The sequence below is a fragment of the Sturnira hondurensis genome, unplaced genomic scaffold (genome assembly GCF_014824575.4).
Source record: "Sturnira hondurensis isolate 20B ecotype Veracruz unplaced genomic scaffold, ASM1482457v3 Scaffold0010128, whole genome shotgun sequence".
NCBI classification, from domain to species: Eukaryota; Metazoa; Chordata; class Mammalia; order Chiroptera; family Phyllostomidae; genus Sturnira; species Sturnira hondurensis.
Window position 1 is genome coordinate 2,601,391 of NW_028082759.1, and position 16,706 is coordinate 2,618,096.

Below are 16,706 nucleotides of genomic sequence, written 5' to 3' on the forward strand. Positions count from 1 at the left end.
CCAGTTTTATACTACTGTGCAATCTATCATTAAGCATTTCATAAATCACAGAACAACTTTCAAGTCATTTGCAATTTAATTTACCAGAAATCAGTATCCAGATCAGTGAGAAAAGGCACTGGAGACAAGAGGCAGGGAAGCCTCAATGGAAATTTTCACTTTTCTACCTGTCTTTTAAACGGACCTCAGATTTTGCATAATGAAAATTCATGGTAACACAACACTTGATTGCTTTTCATTTTCTGGGATTTTAAGAGACAAATCTGGTGCACACACACACACACACATGGTTTCTCCCCAAAATAGCCACATTCTTTTATTTGGTGATTTAATACATTTTTAATTCAAATAGCCACCACATAACCTAGGCACAATATTAAGCATTTTACAAGCAAAGATTTTTACTGAATTTCTTTTCAATTGCCAAAGAGTACAATAAGTGAATTGGTTAAGGGATATACTTCTGTACATTAAAATATCCATGTATTTATACAAGTGTGTGGAACGGAGTTTGAAGATAATAAAACCAGAACATCACAATAAATAGGATGTGTTCCTACAGGGCAGCAGAGCAAAAGCTGACGAGTTTCTTTTTTCAAGGTGCTTCCCGTTCTTCTGAGCTAGGCTCACATTTCGCACAGTAAGGGTTGAGGGTTAGTAATGACTGGATCTGAATGCCTGTTCTCTCGAACATCACCTTTACTTTGCATCTTCAATGCTAGGAGTGGACACGGATATGATGACTTATTTGTTTTGAAAAGCCTTTTCCACTTACCAAATTCTACTTATTTCTCACTTCAGTATTTTAAAACGCAGATTAATCTAAGCTCTAGCACCATACAAGAATGAAATGTGTGTGTTTTTGTCAGAGCAACAATACTTTATATCATCTGTGTTCCTCTGGTTATAACAATTCTGTTTAGAAAAATTTGCCAAGCTAAAAATAGTTGATCTAGGTTGTCATAAAAAAGAATATTAAATACCTTTGGTAAAAATAGATATATTTAACAAGATTAGAAAAGCAAACAGTTATAATGTCAAAAGGAGAATATAAAAATGTACACAATAAAACACATAAACCAACTTATAAAGTGAAGATAAGGCCACTCTTCTTTTCAGGTTTGTCTCTTCCAAACCCTGAATGTAGTTCTTGTCTTCTAAATGGTAGAAATTTTTATAAGAAATATGGAAAATCCAGTCTTTCCTATCAGCATGACCCAAGTTTGATTTATAGCAATGCCGTTTCTTTTCTTAAAACCAAGTTTGTAGACCATAGAACACTACTGTTTATATGTGTGAATATAAGGTAAAAAATTCCAGATTTCTGTGATTTTAGGCCCAGAACATGGAGCTGGAGAGTTAATAAGCAAGGCAATAGAATCACGTGCTCATTTGCACACATTTTGTTTTCCTGTACTGCCATTAGCCTAAGTCATATCAAGACAACTGCAACATAGAACACAGCCAGCTGAGTAAGTGCATGGTAACTCTGTAACTAGCTAGTGATCTACAACATTGAACATTTTTTCCACACCCGGAGACCTTTTCTCCTGTCATCTGGGCGTCCTCTCAAGAGAGCTGTTGCACAACTCCTAAATCCGGTTGGTGTCTCCTCTTTAAGAACACACTGTAAATCCCGAAGGATGAAAGGTCCCTGAAGCAAACAACTGAGATTAGGGATGGCGATAACGCATCAGTTCTCTAACAGAAGCAGCCGCTGAGCCGAACTGTTCTGGGAGAAGGCTGCGTGGGGAGATGCGTTATCCGCCTGTGTTCCCTCTGCACACACAGTCACACTCCTCATGGTGCTCCAGGGCCACGTCGGTAAGAGATTTATGCAATCCTCTGACACCGATCTTTGGTCTCAGCTGAAGGACCTGAAGGGAAGGAACAGCGTAAACCACCGTTAAAATCAACCAGTGTCCATCATGAATGATCTCACAGACAAGTATAATTTCAGGAAACAAATGACCTACACATTTTACTATTTTTTTCTAGTGAAGGCACTATGAATACATCCCCCTGCCTCTCAAAAAAATCATAAATGATCAATTTCTCATGAAAGAAAGAAAGTTCTAATACCAAAAATTTGGAAGGATGATACCTCAGAATTAAAGGACAGTATTTAAACGCTAAGCGATCTTTATGTTACTCATTTAACAACACGAGAGAGAATTTCACCTTACGTATTTTGGAACCACTACTGCACTGTTAATTTTTCGGCTTGTTAGTTTCTCACACTCATTCGTTTATTCACACATTTAACAAATATTTATCCTTGAAGCAATACATGCAAGTGCTGGGATACTATGAAAAGAAACACGATCACTCTGCAGCTGAGTTAGCTCAATTACGCCACTCATTAATTTTCTTGGCTATACTTCAAGTCCTCTATAAACCTGATGAGATGGATTAGATGGACTTCATAGACATCAGCCTCCGTCACAGCTAACTTTCTGCAGCTGCATCCTACTGTGCAGTCTACGGGGATTTGGCAGGAACAATAATGGCCCTATTTGATGAAGTTACTTGCAGCTTGGATCGCTGGGATTTTACATAAAATATACAGCAAAACAGACACCGATGCTAAACCTATTTCCTTTCAACGCTGTGACAAAAGAACATATCTATGTGTATTCTATAAAAGAGTATCTGATGTCCTGGAAAACAACTACCTATTCAATGTATATCTCATTTTATTTCATATAATAGAAATGATAAATGTGGGGAAACTATGTTTTGATTCTAAACAAACATGAGAGCACACAATAACACGAAGTTGTCTTGTTTGTTGGCTCTCTGGGTACAACACAGATAACTTCGTAGACCAATTTTTAAAAGTTCCTGGAAATTTTCATTAATCTGAAAAGACATGAGTCAAGTCTTATGACTGTTCCCCTTGAAGATTTTTAAAAAATAGAGAATGTATACCTCATTTGGAGACTGTGAGCATACTAAGGCTAATTAGCTAACATTTTTTGAATGCTTATGAGTGCTAGCCACTATAATAAGGTTTTCACATGCTTTAACTCATAAGAATTCTATGAAGTAATTTACAACTACTCCCCCTATTTTATACAGGCATAAACAGAAGCTTAGAGAGAAGTGACATTGTCAGTATTTGTATTTCAACCACACATGAATTATTTGAGTAGTAGATACTAATCATATAAAGACTCAAAATATGCATATTACCAGTCATACATTCTATTATTTTAGTAATTTTTTGTAAAAAGTCTTATAAACTGAAAAGTCTTACAATAACTGTAATAGTCAACTTTTAAATTAGATTTTCTATTACATTTCATAATTCTAGAATAAAAACTACTTAAAATGTGTTATTTTTTTAATGTGAAACTTAGCCCAATGACTATTGAATTTATCTGTTCATGCTTCAAGTCCATATTTACTCTTTTGGCACAAGCTAAGACGGCATCAAAATTAACTGCTCCTAAGGTATTTGTGCTCTATCTTATCATCACACTCTTGTCACAAACTGTTTCTGGAATGAAGTTAGGCAAACAGATAAACTGCAATACGGCCTAGCCAAAGGCTTTTTTATTCCTATCTGCACTTGTATATGCTCTCCCAGTTGGTAGGGAAAAAGAAACCACTAAGAAACGTAAAAGTTATTAGAGAGGCTGCCATACGCAGTCCTGCCAGTGACCCAAGGCTGGATCCCGCCTGGAGACCCTGCAGTCCTTCCTTCCTCTGGCAGTGTTTGGGTCAAGTGCATTCAGCAAATACAACCCCCTGCTCACCACCCAGTCTTCATCCACACATATCTGCGGAGATTTGCAAAGAGCAGAAGCATCTCTTAGTGTTCTAGTGATGTCAAAGTCTTGGATAAGAAATTCTAAGACATGGTGGTGGGACCCCAATTATTGTTTTCCTTCTTAAGTCTATCCGAAAGTTCTAACTGGAGAGGAGAAAGGCAGAATTGGAAGATGACCAGCAGGCCCTGGATAATATTAAAGATGATCATTTGGTTTTCAGGCTGTAGTTTATGATACAAGAAACCAGGTAGAAACATGTCTCACAAAATTTTGAGGGAAGGGTTCAAACTAATATTCCAAGTTCATGATGAAATAATCCAGGAAAAAGCTAAACCTAGAGACTATGGAAAAGAATAGATAAGGTACAGAAAGAGACATCCAGGAATAGATGCACATGTACCATTGCCCAAAGGGGACAAAGTGCCCTTACATTTTTGGGTGCCACAGAACCTTGCAAGTTGGGACTCATTACTACAGTAAGTCAATTAAATGGAATATTTTTCTCCAAAAACAAGATCTATGCAAAAGAAAATGGAAGAATGTACTTGATCTTATGAAAAAAATAAAATTAAATATGTAAAAATAAAAACAAGGTAAAAATCACTAGACTGATTAAGAATGGAAAAAGGAAACAGAAAGGGTTTATTGTCAGAGTATCCTATAGATCCAAAAAGGCGGTTCCCTTCCTACCTCTGGGAAAATTCATTGAATCTTTATCGATCACTTGCCATAACTGAAGAATAAGACTAGGGACAGAGGAAAAAATAAAGATGAGGGAGAGAAAAGCCAGTATGTTTCAAGGCCTTGTGGTGTGCTCTACCTTGTTCTAAGCATTTTATAAAGATCATTCCTTGAACCCTCATAAGGGTTGGAAGCCCACTTTACCAGTGAGGAAACAGAGGCCTAGGGGATTCAGTAATTTGCTCAAAGTCACATTGCTAACAAATGTCAGGTTCAAAATTCTGGATGTCTGCTTCGGTTCCTGCACTTTATTGTTCCTTCGTCCTCAATTTGGCGGTAACAAAGAAAAATAAACAATAATTATGAAATAGTGGAAGTTCTCTAACAGACAGATCTTTAAAATCCAACGCATGCACAAAGAAGGATGAACTAGTTCTACTGGGATTGGCAGGAAACTAAAAAAAATGTTTTAGGAAGAGGAAGTACCTAGGTTTATACATGTGTAAAGTTCCTGTTTTGCTTTTCTGAAAAACCCTATTTGGGGGATAGCAAAACCATTAAGGAAATTTGATAGATAGATAGATAGATATAGATATGGGCTAAAATGCCTAATAGTGACAAGTATCTGGTGATTGACACAAAAGCCGTAAGAATCTTATTAATAATAGTATCTTTTAATATCATATCAAAACATTATAACAATAATATTCTTATATTTTATGAGCCTTTTAATTTTCTAAACTCATTTTTGATACAGGGATTTTGAGCAAAATCCAATGAAATGCTAGAGGAAACCAACAGAGAATATTAATTCAGTTATATTTGTAGGGACACAACAAACACTTTCAGCTCAACACTTAGGGAAGCTGCTATAGTAGAGATAAGGGAAGGAGAGGAAACGACTTCCAGGCTCCTCCTGTGCTTCTGCCTTCTCTTTGAGGTGGGATGATCTTCAAAGTGAAAATGGAAACAATGTTCGCCGAAAAGAATGAAAGCCCAAGAGGAGCATCTATTTAAATAAGCTGAGTCTTTAGATTCAAATAACAGGTATTCAATGACCTAATGCTTCTGATAATATTTTAAGTTATGGTTAAAAAATAATTTCATTTATTCAGAAGTAATATTAGATGAAGAACTTGTTTCCAAAATATAAGACTGAGAAAAAGTCAGGCCTCGGAAATTATGAATTACACCAAATAAACCCCCCCCCCCACAGGGTAATTCGATCATTGGCAGAAAAATTAATGATAAAAATTAAGACTTGGTTATTGTTGGAGATATGGGTAAGAAGGGTGAAGTAGGTAATTGTATAGTGTTTCTACAGCCCCACATTACAGATGCAGAAACTTATATTAGATGGTCATATAATTACACACCTAAAGGTATATATGTGCACATATACAATGCATACCTAATTAACCTGCCCAAAGGCTAGAGAGTAATGGATTAATGTCATTCTGGAACAAGGCCAGCAAGGCTGTAGGCAGTGCCCACAACCTTTCCCCACGAAAGAGTCTCACCCAAGACTTTAAAACAGATATTACAAATTCTGTGGCAACTTGCTGCATAACCCTAAAACTAATGTTATTTGGGAAAAATTTTACAAGGATAAGATGGCGGAGGATTGGCTTCACATGCGGACGAATTTATCAGACCAAAAGTATTATAGGGAATCAACATGTGATAAGCTGCTTTAAGAAAGCTTATACAACTGGTCTGGATTTTATAGATCTCAGAATGGTGGTGACAGACACAAGACTTGTTGGCTAAATCAGGCCCCCAGATATACTGTTTGTAAGCACCTGCTTTAGAAAGTTCAAAATGGAATGATTTCAGGTGGGAAAGGATCACTCAAGTTTAATTCCTATTCTCATTACATCCTTTTATCTTAGGCCATTCAACTCTAATATCAGCCTAGCTTTTAAGGTATTTCAAGTTTAATCTGTTCGAGAACTACTGCCTTAACGGTTTCTTCTAAATTAGTCATCCCAGTTCATGGAGCAGCAATAAGGCTGGCGTGCGGGCGTGGCCTGGGTGGAGCTCCTTGAACCCCCAAGCTCATGGCTACCTACTTCCTGAAGCTGGATGATAAACATGGCTACGTACTTCCTGAAACTGGAGTGGAGACTATTCCTGGCATAAGGCTTTTTAGAAGAATGCAGTTAGAAATGAAAGTAGAACACGAGTAATGGCAATAAATAGTGCTATTTCTAATCACAGGCTTCCAGTTTGGGACGTTAGCTACTAAAAAAATGCTATCCAGTAATTGTGGGAAAAAATGGCTAGGAAAAGCCACAGAGAATTGTCATATTTTATACTCTGTTATTGAGGTTAAGTAGCCTAGTGATGGCTACAAGTTAACAGTGAAACTAGATGGAAACAGGGTCCATTGTCTTCTGGAATGCAGTGCTTCATTTTCAACTGTATCAGCTGTGGCACAGTGTTGCTGAAGGGCGGGGCAACCAGGTCAAGGGCCCCGTGTGCTACTCTCTATATTTACACCACCTAACAGATAAGGGTTTTGCTGATGTTTTTATACAATGACAAAAAATAATCACTTGAGTTATTAAACAGATATTTTTATTATATTAGTGGAAAAAAATTAAAGCTAACGAAATGAAGCTATACTGAAATGAAGCCAGGAAAGCAGATTCTGGCTTGGTATGATGTAAATGGTTTGTAAAAATCCAAGTGGACTCGTCAGGAACGGAAGGCTTCCTGATGTAGGGATGCTACAGGATGCTCTTGGAGACCGTGGTGTAGAATTCGGGATAGTTTTAGCACTAATGAAAGTTTGACCCTGGCTGGTGTGGCTCAGTAAATTGAGCACCACCCTGTGAACAAAAGGGTCACTGGTTCGATTCCCAGTCAGGGCATGTGCCTGGGTTGTGGGCCAGGTCCCCACTTGTGGGTGCAGGAGAGGCTGCCAATCCATGTTTCTCTCCCTCTTTTTCTCCTCTCTTGAACAGTATATAAATAAAATATTTAAAAAAGAAAAGAAAAAGAAAATTTGGAATATATAAATTCTAAGGTTCCCAAGTCTGAAAAACAACGGCTGAAATTAAATATTCTATTTTTCTTGATTCTAAATAGAGATAAAGGGGTGAAGAATCCACAAAAGGTTTAATATGCTATCTGAGGCAACATGAATAATAGGAAGATTGGTATAATTATGAGTATGTCTTCTTGGGATTTATGTGCCCACCTTGCCCCAAATGAAAAAATAAATACCAAAGATCTTCTTTCTCCAAAACAGACTATAATTTATCTTCAAGTTTCTTTTTAAAACATTTCCTTTCATATTTTTAAAAGTTGAGAAGATTTACTCATATTTTATGCTATAAAAGAACATTTTGGTTTTGTATGAGAGAAAATTTCACTGACCGCCCATGATGTACTATCAGAGGATAGGCTTCCTACATCCTTAATGTCTGGGTTTTTGAGGTAAAAATCCAATTTTAGAACATAAGAACATAAGTATTTTGTAAAACTTCTTTTTATGAATCCCATGTCATCTCAAACCAAAAAAATCATTTCAGATACACTGTTTTGTTATTTTTAAAGTAACAAAACACTCCAAGGAACCCCAAAAGAAAATGATATACCTACCTCGTGATATTTTTTAGTAACTTTGCTTGGGACACACTGACACTCATTGCAATTGTGGAGACAACAGGCACAGTTCCCACCACAGCGTTTCACCAGGAGACAACCTGGCCAGAAAATAGTATCGGTTCTCTTTAGTTCTTCCCTTATGGACACCGAGAAGTTACGCGGTGTGCAGCTGTACAATCTTACCTCCTCTTTTAGAAGGTTCAGATCCACCACTGCATGGCATAAAAGAAAGAAAAAAAATAGACATTTATGTTTGGAGCCTGAATGTATTCCATTAAACTCTTTTCATGAAGAAGTCTAACTATTTCATGAACAATAATCCTAACAATATCCCTTCTTATTTTAACTAAGGTTTAAAGCTATGCAGCTTGCAAGTTGGACCTTCTATTTTATAGTAAACAAAGCTTCATTATGACTTAGTGACCAGTAAAGAGATGTCATTGTGCAACATTAAGAACAGAGCCAACGAAACAGTTGAGAGCTATAAATAGGAAACTACAGAGGATAAAGAGGGCTACACCTTTTAACCTTAGGAAAAAAAGTAAACAAGGAGGCTATTGGAGGGAACAGAATGCAAGCTGATGAGGACTTTGATGAACAAATGAATGCAATTTTTAAAGGCATTAGAAGCTCATGTAATTCATGAAGAACAATGTACAGAAACTTGTCAACGGAACTTTCTATAATCCTTCTGACAATAAGAATCATAAAACGTCAAAAGGAAATGAATAAAATGAAATTTTGAAGACAGCTGAGTGGACCGTGACATGAAAAAAAGTGATACATTTTAAAAGAACAGAGGTCGCTGGAAAGCGCTGCTTCTGGTGCTTTGAAATTTCATTTAACTCAGATTCTATTCTTCTTCTAAGGACAGAAGAAACGTCTAATGTATAACCATTGTCTCTATTCTTTTAACAAGTTGGTTAACTATGTTGTGCTTTATTTTTTAAAAGAATACCTATTTGTCAAGACAAAACAAAATATCCTTTCATTAGATTATTGCAGTAAATTCTTAAAGATTCATTGTTTTTAACTACAAAATGATACTGCTTTACTAATGTTATACCAAAATATCATATAATGTTTGATATGAATTATTCTATAGTATATAAATAGTTTATTATTAAGAGAAGCATCTCTAACATAATTTTAATTCCTGCTTTATAGCTTTGCTTTTTTTCCTCCTAGAAATATCCAAATAAAAACAATTCCAACAAAACTGAAGAGTTTGGATAATAATAATTCATTGGAGCTTTTTTCCCATCAGAAAATCCAGGTTTTATTAAAATTTAGGAAAATTATTTATAATATAATAAGTGTATTTAAATACCTTTTGCTAGTATTGGAAATATTTTAACAAGAATTGAAAGAAAATAGAAGTTATTTTCTGGTTATAGACTGCCTCAAGTAATAATCTTCATTATGTAATTCAGTTTTAAAAATTAAGTGCCACTTTTTCAAAACAATTTTTAAATGACAAGGTAATTACAAATCAAATGCTTATTGTCTTGGTTATGTTATATTGTACATGTGATCAAAGTTTTCTAAAGTGATAAAGGGAGCCAATATATTTTCAAAAATGTATTATAAATTACGCAAATGCAATCATAACTTAGAGGACATATAAACTATATGATTGACTAAAGCCTTGGTCAGTTTAGGAAAACACCAAGAAATGCTAACTCAGTAAGGTTCATTTCAACATCTTATTCAGTTTAAAATTATTTTTTTCTAACTCAATAGAAAAATCACTGTTTCATTTAAGTATTTAAAGATTTCCTTTTAATATGAAAAATGATCCTGTAGAAGCTTTTGAATATTTAAGGAAAAATGAGTTCATTCTTTTGGGTACTATACAAGACCAATTTTAACAAAATTAATGAGATAACTAGGTCAGATGTCACATATTTTAACTGATTCATTTTGCTGAACTAATAGTATATGTACACATTGCTCTTCTATTGTTTAAGGTATACATGAGCTTATTTGAATCTTTTCTATAGAAGTTCCTATCTGGGCAAGAAGGAAGAAAACCTAAAACATGCGCATACATACGAAAGTCGGTTGCCAAAATTTGCAATGCTCCTTTAAGATTTATACTTCTTTAGAACGTGAATGAAGCTCTTAGCTTTGAAAGGATATTCATCTACCTCAAATGGCTTTAAACACACTATTTCATGCAACTAGAGAATGCGACTGTGTATGTTCACTTTAAAATGTTTACTTAACCACAATAAAAGGTTAGATAGATTTCCCAAGTGAACTAAGTTATGATACCTGCTACAATGTGAAAATTTAAACACACTTTCAACTTAGCTTCCACTCATTTATCATGTTTGACACAAAAGTCAAAAGCTCTTTTCAAGTACTAGTTAAGCCTGACTTAGAAAATATGGTACTTTTTTTTTTCTGTAGTAGCATGGCATGAATGAAAAGCCTCAACCAGAAGAAGAAAGGGAAAATAATCAAACAGAAAAACATTTATTCTGTCCACTCTGGGCTGAAAATACACCAAGGATTTTTAAATTTGGTAATCTTAAATAAAAGTTATGCTTCCTGATTCTAAGGCTTCAGTCCACCTAAGTTTCATTAAAATAAGCCCTGTGATTATAAATTGGGGTCATGAATTCTCTAAACACTGTGTAGAATTTCTAGGCAAAAAGGGAAAAAAAAAGAAACAGGGAAAGAAAGATCATGCCCCAATGTGTTCATTTTTAAAATTTAACTGTAATATTGTGGATGTTTTCCTCTGACACATATTTGTAAAATAAAACTCAGCAAATTCCTAGTTTCTTTTCAAAACCGCCTCCTAACTTGTCTTTCAGAAGGATGGTTTTGAGCAAGATGCCAATGACAGTTTTTCTAATGCAAATTTTCCTGTTTAGATTCATCAGTATTGTAAGTTTTACTTAGAAAAGGTAATACTGACTGAAAAAAATATGTTCAACTGTGAGTTGTTCGTGCTTGTGAGATATTCAGCCCAAGAATATTCTATTACTGTAATGCAATCTGAGGGTGGTCTTTCTAAGATGAATGTGGTAACACTGTGATATGTTTATTCTGTGGAAAATCTATTTCGATGTCTAATTAGAAGCTTTTAAACGTTTTACTCCTCATTCCTTTGTAGAAAGACTCTTGGGAGGGAAGTTGGTTTTGTCTATATAGATGTTATCCCACACCTGCACTTCAGTTTATGTAAAGTTCCAAAAATATACACTGCTTTTCTCACACTTACTGTATGCTTAAAAAGTTAATAGTCTTGGCAAACTGCAAAGAGCTTCAATTTGGAAAGTGCTAAATGAATATTTGAAAGATCTGTTTCAGTGCTGGATGTTTTTAAATATACGCTAGCCGCTGGCTAGATCTTCACTGATCGCCACATGAAGAGGTACAGGGCACAAAGGCATTTGGCTAGAAGGGAAATTTTTAGGCTCAAATCCTGAGATCAGCTATCAAAAAACTAGACCTGAGCTTAGAACCTGGCTTACTCCCTCTACTTTTTACCGATCAACATGATAACCTCCTTGAAATTTGTTAACAAAGGCTCTATTCATGAGTGTCTCAGCCAGACTTGTAGATCTTCATTTTCCTGTTCCGAGGTGGGAGGGAAGGGAAGTATTGTTCGTAAGTTATTCATCAAGTTATTCATCAAGATCAAATCTTATAAATATGTAACAGCTTTCAGCATCTGGACAAGATTCGGCTGCCCATGGACTTGAACACCGCTTTCAAATATCGCTGAAAGGAAACCTCGTCTGTTGGCAAAGCAAAATACCATGGTTGGGCAAGTCTGCACATGACCTGCTGAGATTAAAGCTCCTCGTCCTGAAGGGCTGCAACTCTCAGCAGGAAAGGGCAGGAGTCAGGTTTCTTCCTGACAAGACTTAGAAGAACAAGTCTGGTGCAATCTGCCCCTGTGAATCGCTCAAATTAACTAAATATTGTTCCTTCTCCGTCATTCCATTCTCTAAAGTGACGCCCAGTAGATTTCAATGTTTCCGACAGACCACAACAGATTTTTTGACTGCATTATAATTATTCACTTACGTTCATTTGTGTCTGATATGGGTCCTTTCCAATTCTCATGTTATTAGGAAATTAGCTAACCTTGCAGCAAACCCAGCTAACATTATTTTCAATTTCTTCACCATGTGGAATTACATTGACTGACCAACTCTTATACTTTTGAAGGGAGATATATGCTCTTATGGTCAAAAGGGATCATTTCAGAAGCAGGTTTACACAGAGAAAAACTATCATGGCGGGGGTTCCTTCTCCTATGCATTCTATCTGGGAAACTATTAGTTTTATTTTACGGTCAGTTACTGCTATTTTTCATGTTACTTAGAAAAGTTTCTAGGCTTTGGAAATAAAAGTTAAGATAATCCTGACCCTAGGAGACATGGTAAACAGCGAACTTAATGAAGCTTCCCTTTTTAGCCCCGAACGTGATTTCTTAGCAGCTATGGTGATCTCTCTTGAATCTCTACATCAATATACCCCATATCTGAGGTTTGAATAAGCAGTGATTCTTACAAAATATAATAGAGGGCTTCATCAAAACGACATTTTTAACTTAAAATGGCAAAATTTTCATCAAAAGGATCCCTTTTAATCTTCCAAACCCACTGAGTTATAACTGAGTTCTCTTATATGTATTCTTACTTAATATGCAAATATACTCAAATGTTATGAAAGTGGAGTATTTCAATTTATTACTGGACAATTTTAACCTATGCTCATTAGAAGCTATGACAGAAGAATCTGAAACATTGGCTGCTAAGGAAACTAAGTAAGATTCTAATCTGAAGAGAGAGCTTACCTCTGGATTTTCTTCCAAAAACAAAAGCCTTTCCAAGAAGTTGCCAACCTGGCCTATACAGGTCTTCTAAGTCCAACTGCCATCTATCTGGTTCAAGATACCGAATAAGATCTTCCAAGGTGCTAAAGGCAGTGACAGCATTATTAAGCTGGTCCAGTGGCAAAGCGGAAGGGGGTAACACTGAAGGGCTCACAGCTTCTGTGAATTGCTGAAAGTAAAAGGAATCCTACGTTAACTGTTTTAAAATGGCAATGTATTTCTTCTGGACTTAGGCAAGAAGTTGGGGAGACTAAGGCTGTAAATACATGGGATGTCAAACTGTGTTCAACGCCAGTTAGAAGTAATTATTTTGCAAGACTTCAGGTGGATGAGCTCTTAATAGGGTTTCTCTGCAGTCAATGAGAAAGACATTAACATCATTACCACAGGCTAAGGTGGATGTGCTGCTTAAATAAAAACAAAACTATCTCCGCTTACAATGGAAACTATAATACAGTTTACCAAAGTCTTGCTTGTTTTTCACTTTTCACTTTTCTTACTCTGGAAAATCACTCTGTAGTTATGCAAATGAGCATCAAATAAATTTAAAAATGAATATAAAATAATTAACTCATAAAGCATTGTCACCTAAGTTTAAGTGAAATACCTTTGACAATGGAGTTGTTAATCAAAATAGAAAATGTTCAAACTGTAAGAGATAACTCTGATAAATTAGTGTAAAGTTTTTTTTAATAAACAGGTTTAAAAGACAGACACTGGAAGGACACTCTGGACAACTATATAACACTCACAAGGTTGGTGTCTAGAGTCTACAAAAAAGAGACAAACGACTTAATTGAAAATGGGCAAATTCTAGACAAGAAGCCTGAATGGTCAACAGATATAAAAAACATGCTAAAATCTGTTAGTTGTCAGAGAAAAGAAAAACAAAAGGAAATATTATTTCATGTACATGAGATTTGCAAGCATTTAAAAGAAAGGACTGTCAAGGATTTAGGTAAATTGAAATTTCTCTGCTCTACATGCAGAAGTGAATATAAATTGCTTTAGTTTACATAAGATCCTGGAGTTCAAGATTTACATGTTCCAAATCCCTGTAATTCACTTTTAAGGTTTACATTTTTAAAATTTATTATACATGAAAACATGTGCAATGAGATACACCACAGTATTGCTTGAAATAAAAAAATGAAAACCTGAAAAATGAAAAATGAAATGCCCATATACAGAATAGTGCATCAAAACATATCATTTTAAATGGCAAGCAACAAAATGAGGCAATAATTTTGATAAATCTTCAACAGGGACCCAATTTTTAATGTGAACTAAATGGTAAATCAGAACTGAAATAAAACAGGGAAAATAAATAAATTAACAAATGCTCAACTTGGTTTCTTTATTATTTTTCAATTTAATTTTTTGTGGAAGAGGGGAGAACAAGAGTATGAAAAATGCAATTATGTTGATTGATGTTCACTGTAGTATTATTTATAATGACAAAAAGTTGGAAAAATCTAAATTAACAACAATTGCAATAGTTCTTTACACTTCTTATGAATTGAAATAATGTACAAACATAAAAAATGAGGTTCCCTGGAAATTTTTATTAAAAGAAATGTTTACTATGTAGTAAATGACAAAATTAACAAGCTATATAAAAATAGTGTTAATATACCATAATTTCAACATATATAAATTGAAACAAGGCAAAAGATCAACAGTATCTAAAATGTTAAGTGTTTATCTATCATTTAAATGAGCATGGGTAGACTTAATTTTCTTTCATATACATACACATATTTCAACATTTTAATAATAAATATGGATTGCTTTGGGGGATCAGGTAAAAATGCTAGATATGAAAACCATGGACTGTATAAAGCACCCTCTAACTTTGTCTCCTTGCCTTTAATCTTCTCTTATTCCTTTTATTCTATGCTGCATGACCCTGGCTTAATTTACCTAAAATAAGTTATTACTGATCGTGTGATGAATCTGGATAAATGCCTACAGTGATTTCTCATCTGGAGGATGAAATCCAAATTCCTTCCACTGTACCCAGGATCCTTACAGTCTGACCTTTGCTGACCTTTCTCATCTAATCCTCCACTCATCAAAGACAGGCACATTTTGTTCCAATCAATCTAGCCTCTTCACTAACTACTGCACATGTCAGATTCTTCTCAGACCTTGTACTTCTACCCATGTTAATCGCTCTTCCCCTCCTCCCATATGCAAAACTCTCCCTCCTGTGATCCACATAATAAATCTTTACTGTTTTTACTGGTCTTTCTTGGAACCCAATTCATGCATGAAAACTTCCTCAATAACAGGGCTATCATTGTCCCATATATCTCAATTGTGTCCATTTGAAAAACATCCCCATTTGGGGCTATCCTGTGAGCACACGACTTGAAACGCAGAAGCTACTCTGGGGCAGGTCCAGTGCCTGCTGAGGTTCAAGGTTCTGTGGGTACAGAGTCCCAACTGTACACAGTGGGTGGAAAGGTGCGCTTTTGTAAAGAATAGTTGGCAGAAATAAATGTGGAAGCCTTGGGTCAACAATGATTTTATTCTGCCCTGGCTGGTGTAGCTCAGTGGATTGAGCGCGGGCCTGTGAACCACACGATAGTGGTTCGATTCCCAGTCAGGGCACATGCCTGGGTTGCAGGCCAGTTTCCAGCAGGGGACTCACGAGAGGCAACCATACACTGATATTTCTCTCCTTCTCTCCTTCCCTTCCCCTCTAAAGATAAATAAATAAAATATTTTTTAAAAAACAATGATTTTATTCTAATTTTAGAGATCTAATTTCCATGATGTTGACCTTGTGGCTAAAATATCAGTACTAAGATATTTCCAATTATTATATCTAAATTTTGAGGGCAGAAATCAAATTCAATACATTCCTATTTATTAGCATGATTTTTTAAATTGTCCAAGAAATGCAAAATGGCTTTGACAAAGATGACAGTTATGATTGGTAACTGTATTAGAGGCGTAAATGAACAATTATCTAATAAAAATTTCCATTGCTAAATCGACCAATTAAGTTAATATTGGTTAAATTTGTAACATGTAAAGGTTGATGCAAAAATATTTGCCCATTAAAAAAATAAGCCCAAATGTTTATGTTTATGTAAAGTATAAGTTTGAGTATTATGAAGGGTCAGTAATACTCAATGAATAACTGAGTATCACTCATGGCTATGATGATGTAAAACAAATTGAATATATCATAATCTAAAATATATAGAACGCTAATACAGAAGGTACATATTATTCATTAAAGCGTCACAGCTCCCAGTTAGACGTACTATAAAATTGTTACTTAAGCTATTTTCAAGCTTATTTTACTTTTCACATGTGTTGGAGACTGCATACAACCTTTCTTTTTTTAAAAGATTTTATTTATTTATCTTTAGAGGGGAAGGGAAGGACAGAGGGAGAAAAATATCAATGTATGGTTGCCTCTTGTGTGTCCCCTGCTGGGAACTGGCCTGCAACCCAGGCATGTGCCCTGACTGGGAATTGAACCATGGTTGTTTGGTTCTCAGGCCCACAATCAACCCACTGAGCTACACCAGCCACAGCTTACAACATTCCTTTTGAAGCAATAAACAGGCCCCAGTGAAATCAACATTGCTGAGATAAAGGTGACGGTATTCATACAAAAGAAATTAAAACAGTATAAGCCTGCAACACTGGATGGACCAAACACGCACACCTTGGGTTCAATGAAGTATCAGAACCGCAATCCTCGCAATCCTGACAAACTTTGGGAGAAAACAACTTGGCACATGTTACTGCAA

The 16,706-nt window shown here is 35.5% G+C and overlaps 1 protein-coding gene across 2 annotated transcripts in view; it reads right to left on the bottom strand.

The window, feature by feature from the left end:
• Nucleotides 1-287: 287 nt before the first annotated feature.
• The window catches only part of PDGFC (platelet derived growth factor C), a 170,724-nt gene continuing 154,305 nt past the window's right edge, over nucleotides 288-16,706 (bottom strand). For both annotated transcript variants that reach the window (XM_037058277.1, XM_037058276.1), the window contains exons 5-7: nucleotides 12,895-13,102; nucleotides 8,067-8,284; nucleotides 288-1,877 (exon numbers count right to left, since the gene is read on the bottom strand). In XM_037058277.1, coding sequence (XP_036914172.1) covers nucleotides 1,761-1,877; nucleotides 8,067-8,284; nucleotides 12,895-13,102 — 543 coding nt within the window. In that variant the 3' untranslated portion in view covers nucleotides 288-1,760. The remainder of the gene's footprint in view (nucleotides 1,878-8,066; nucleotides 8,285-12,894; nucleotides 13,103-16,706) is intronic.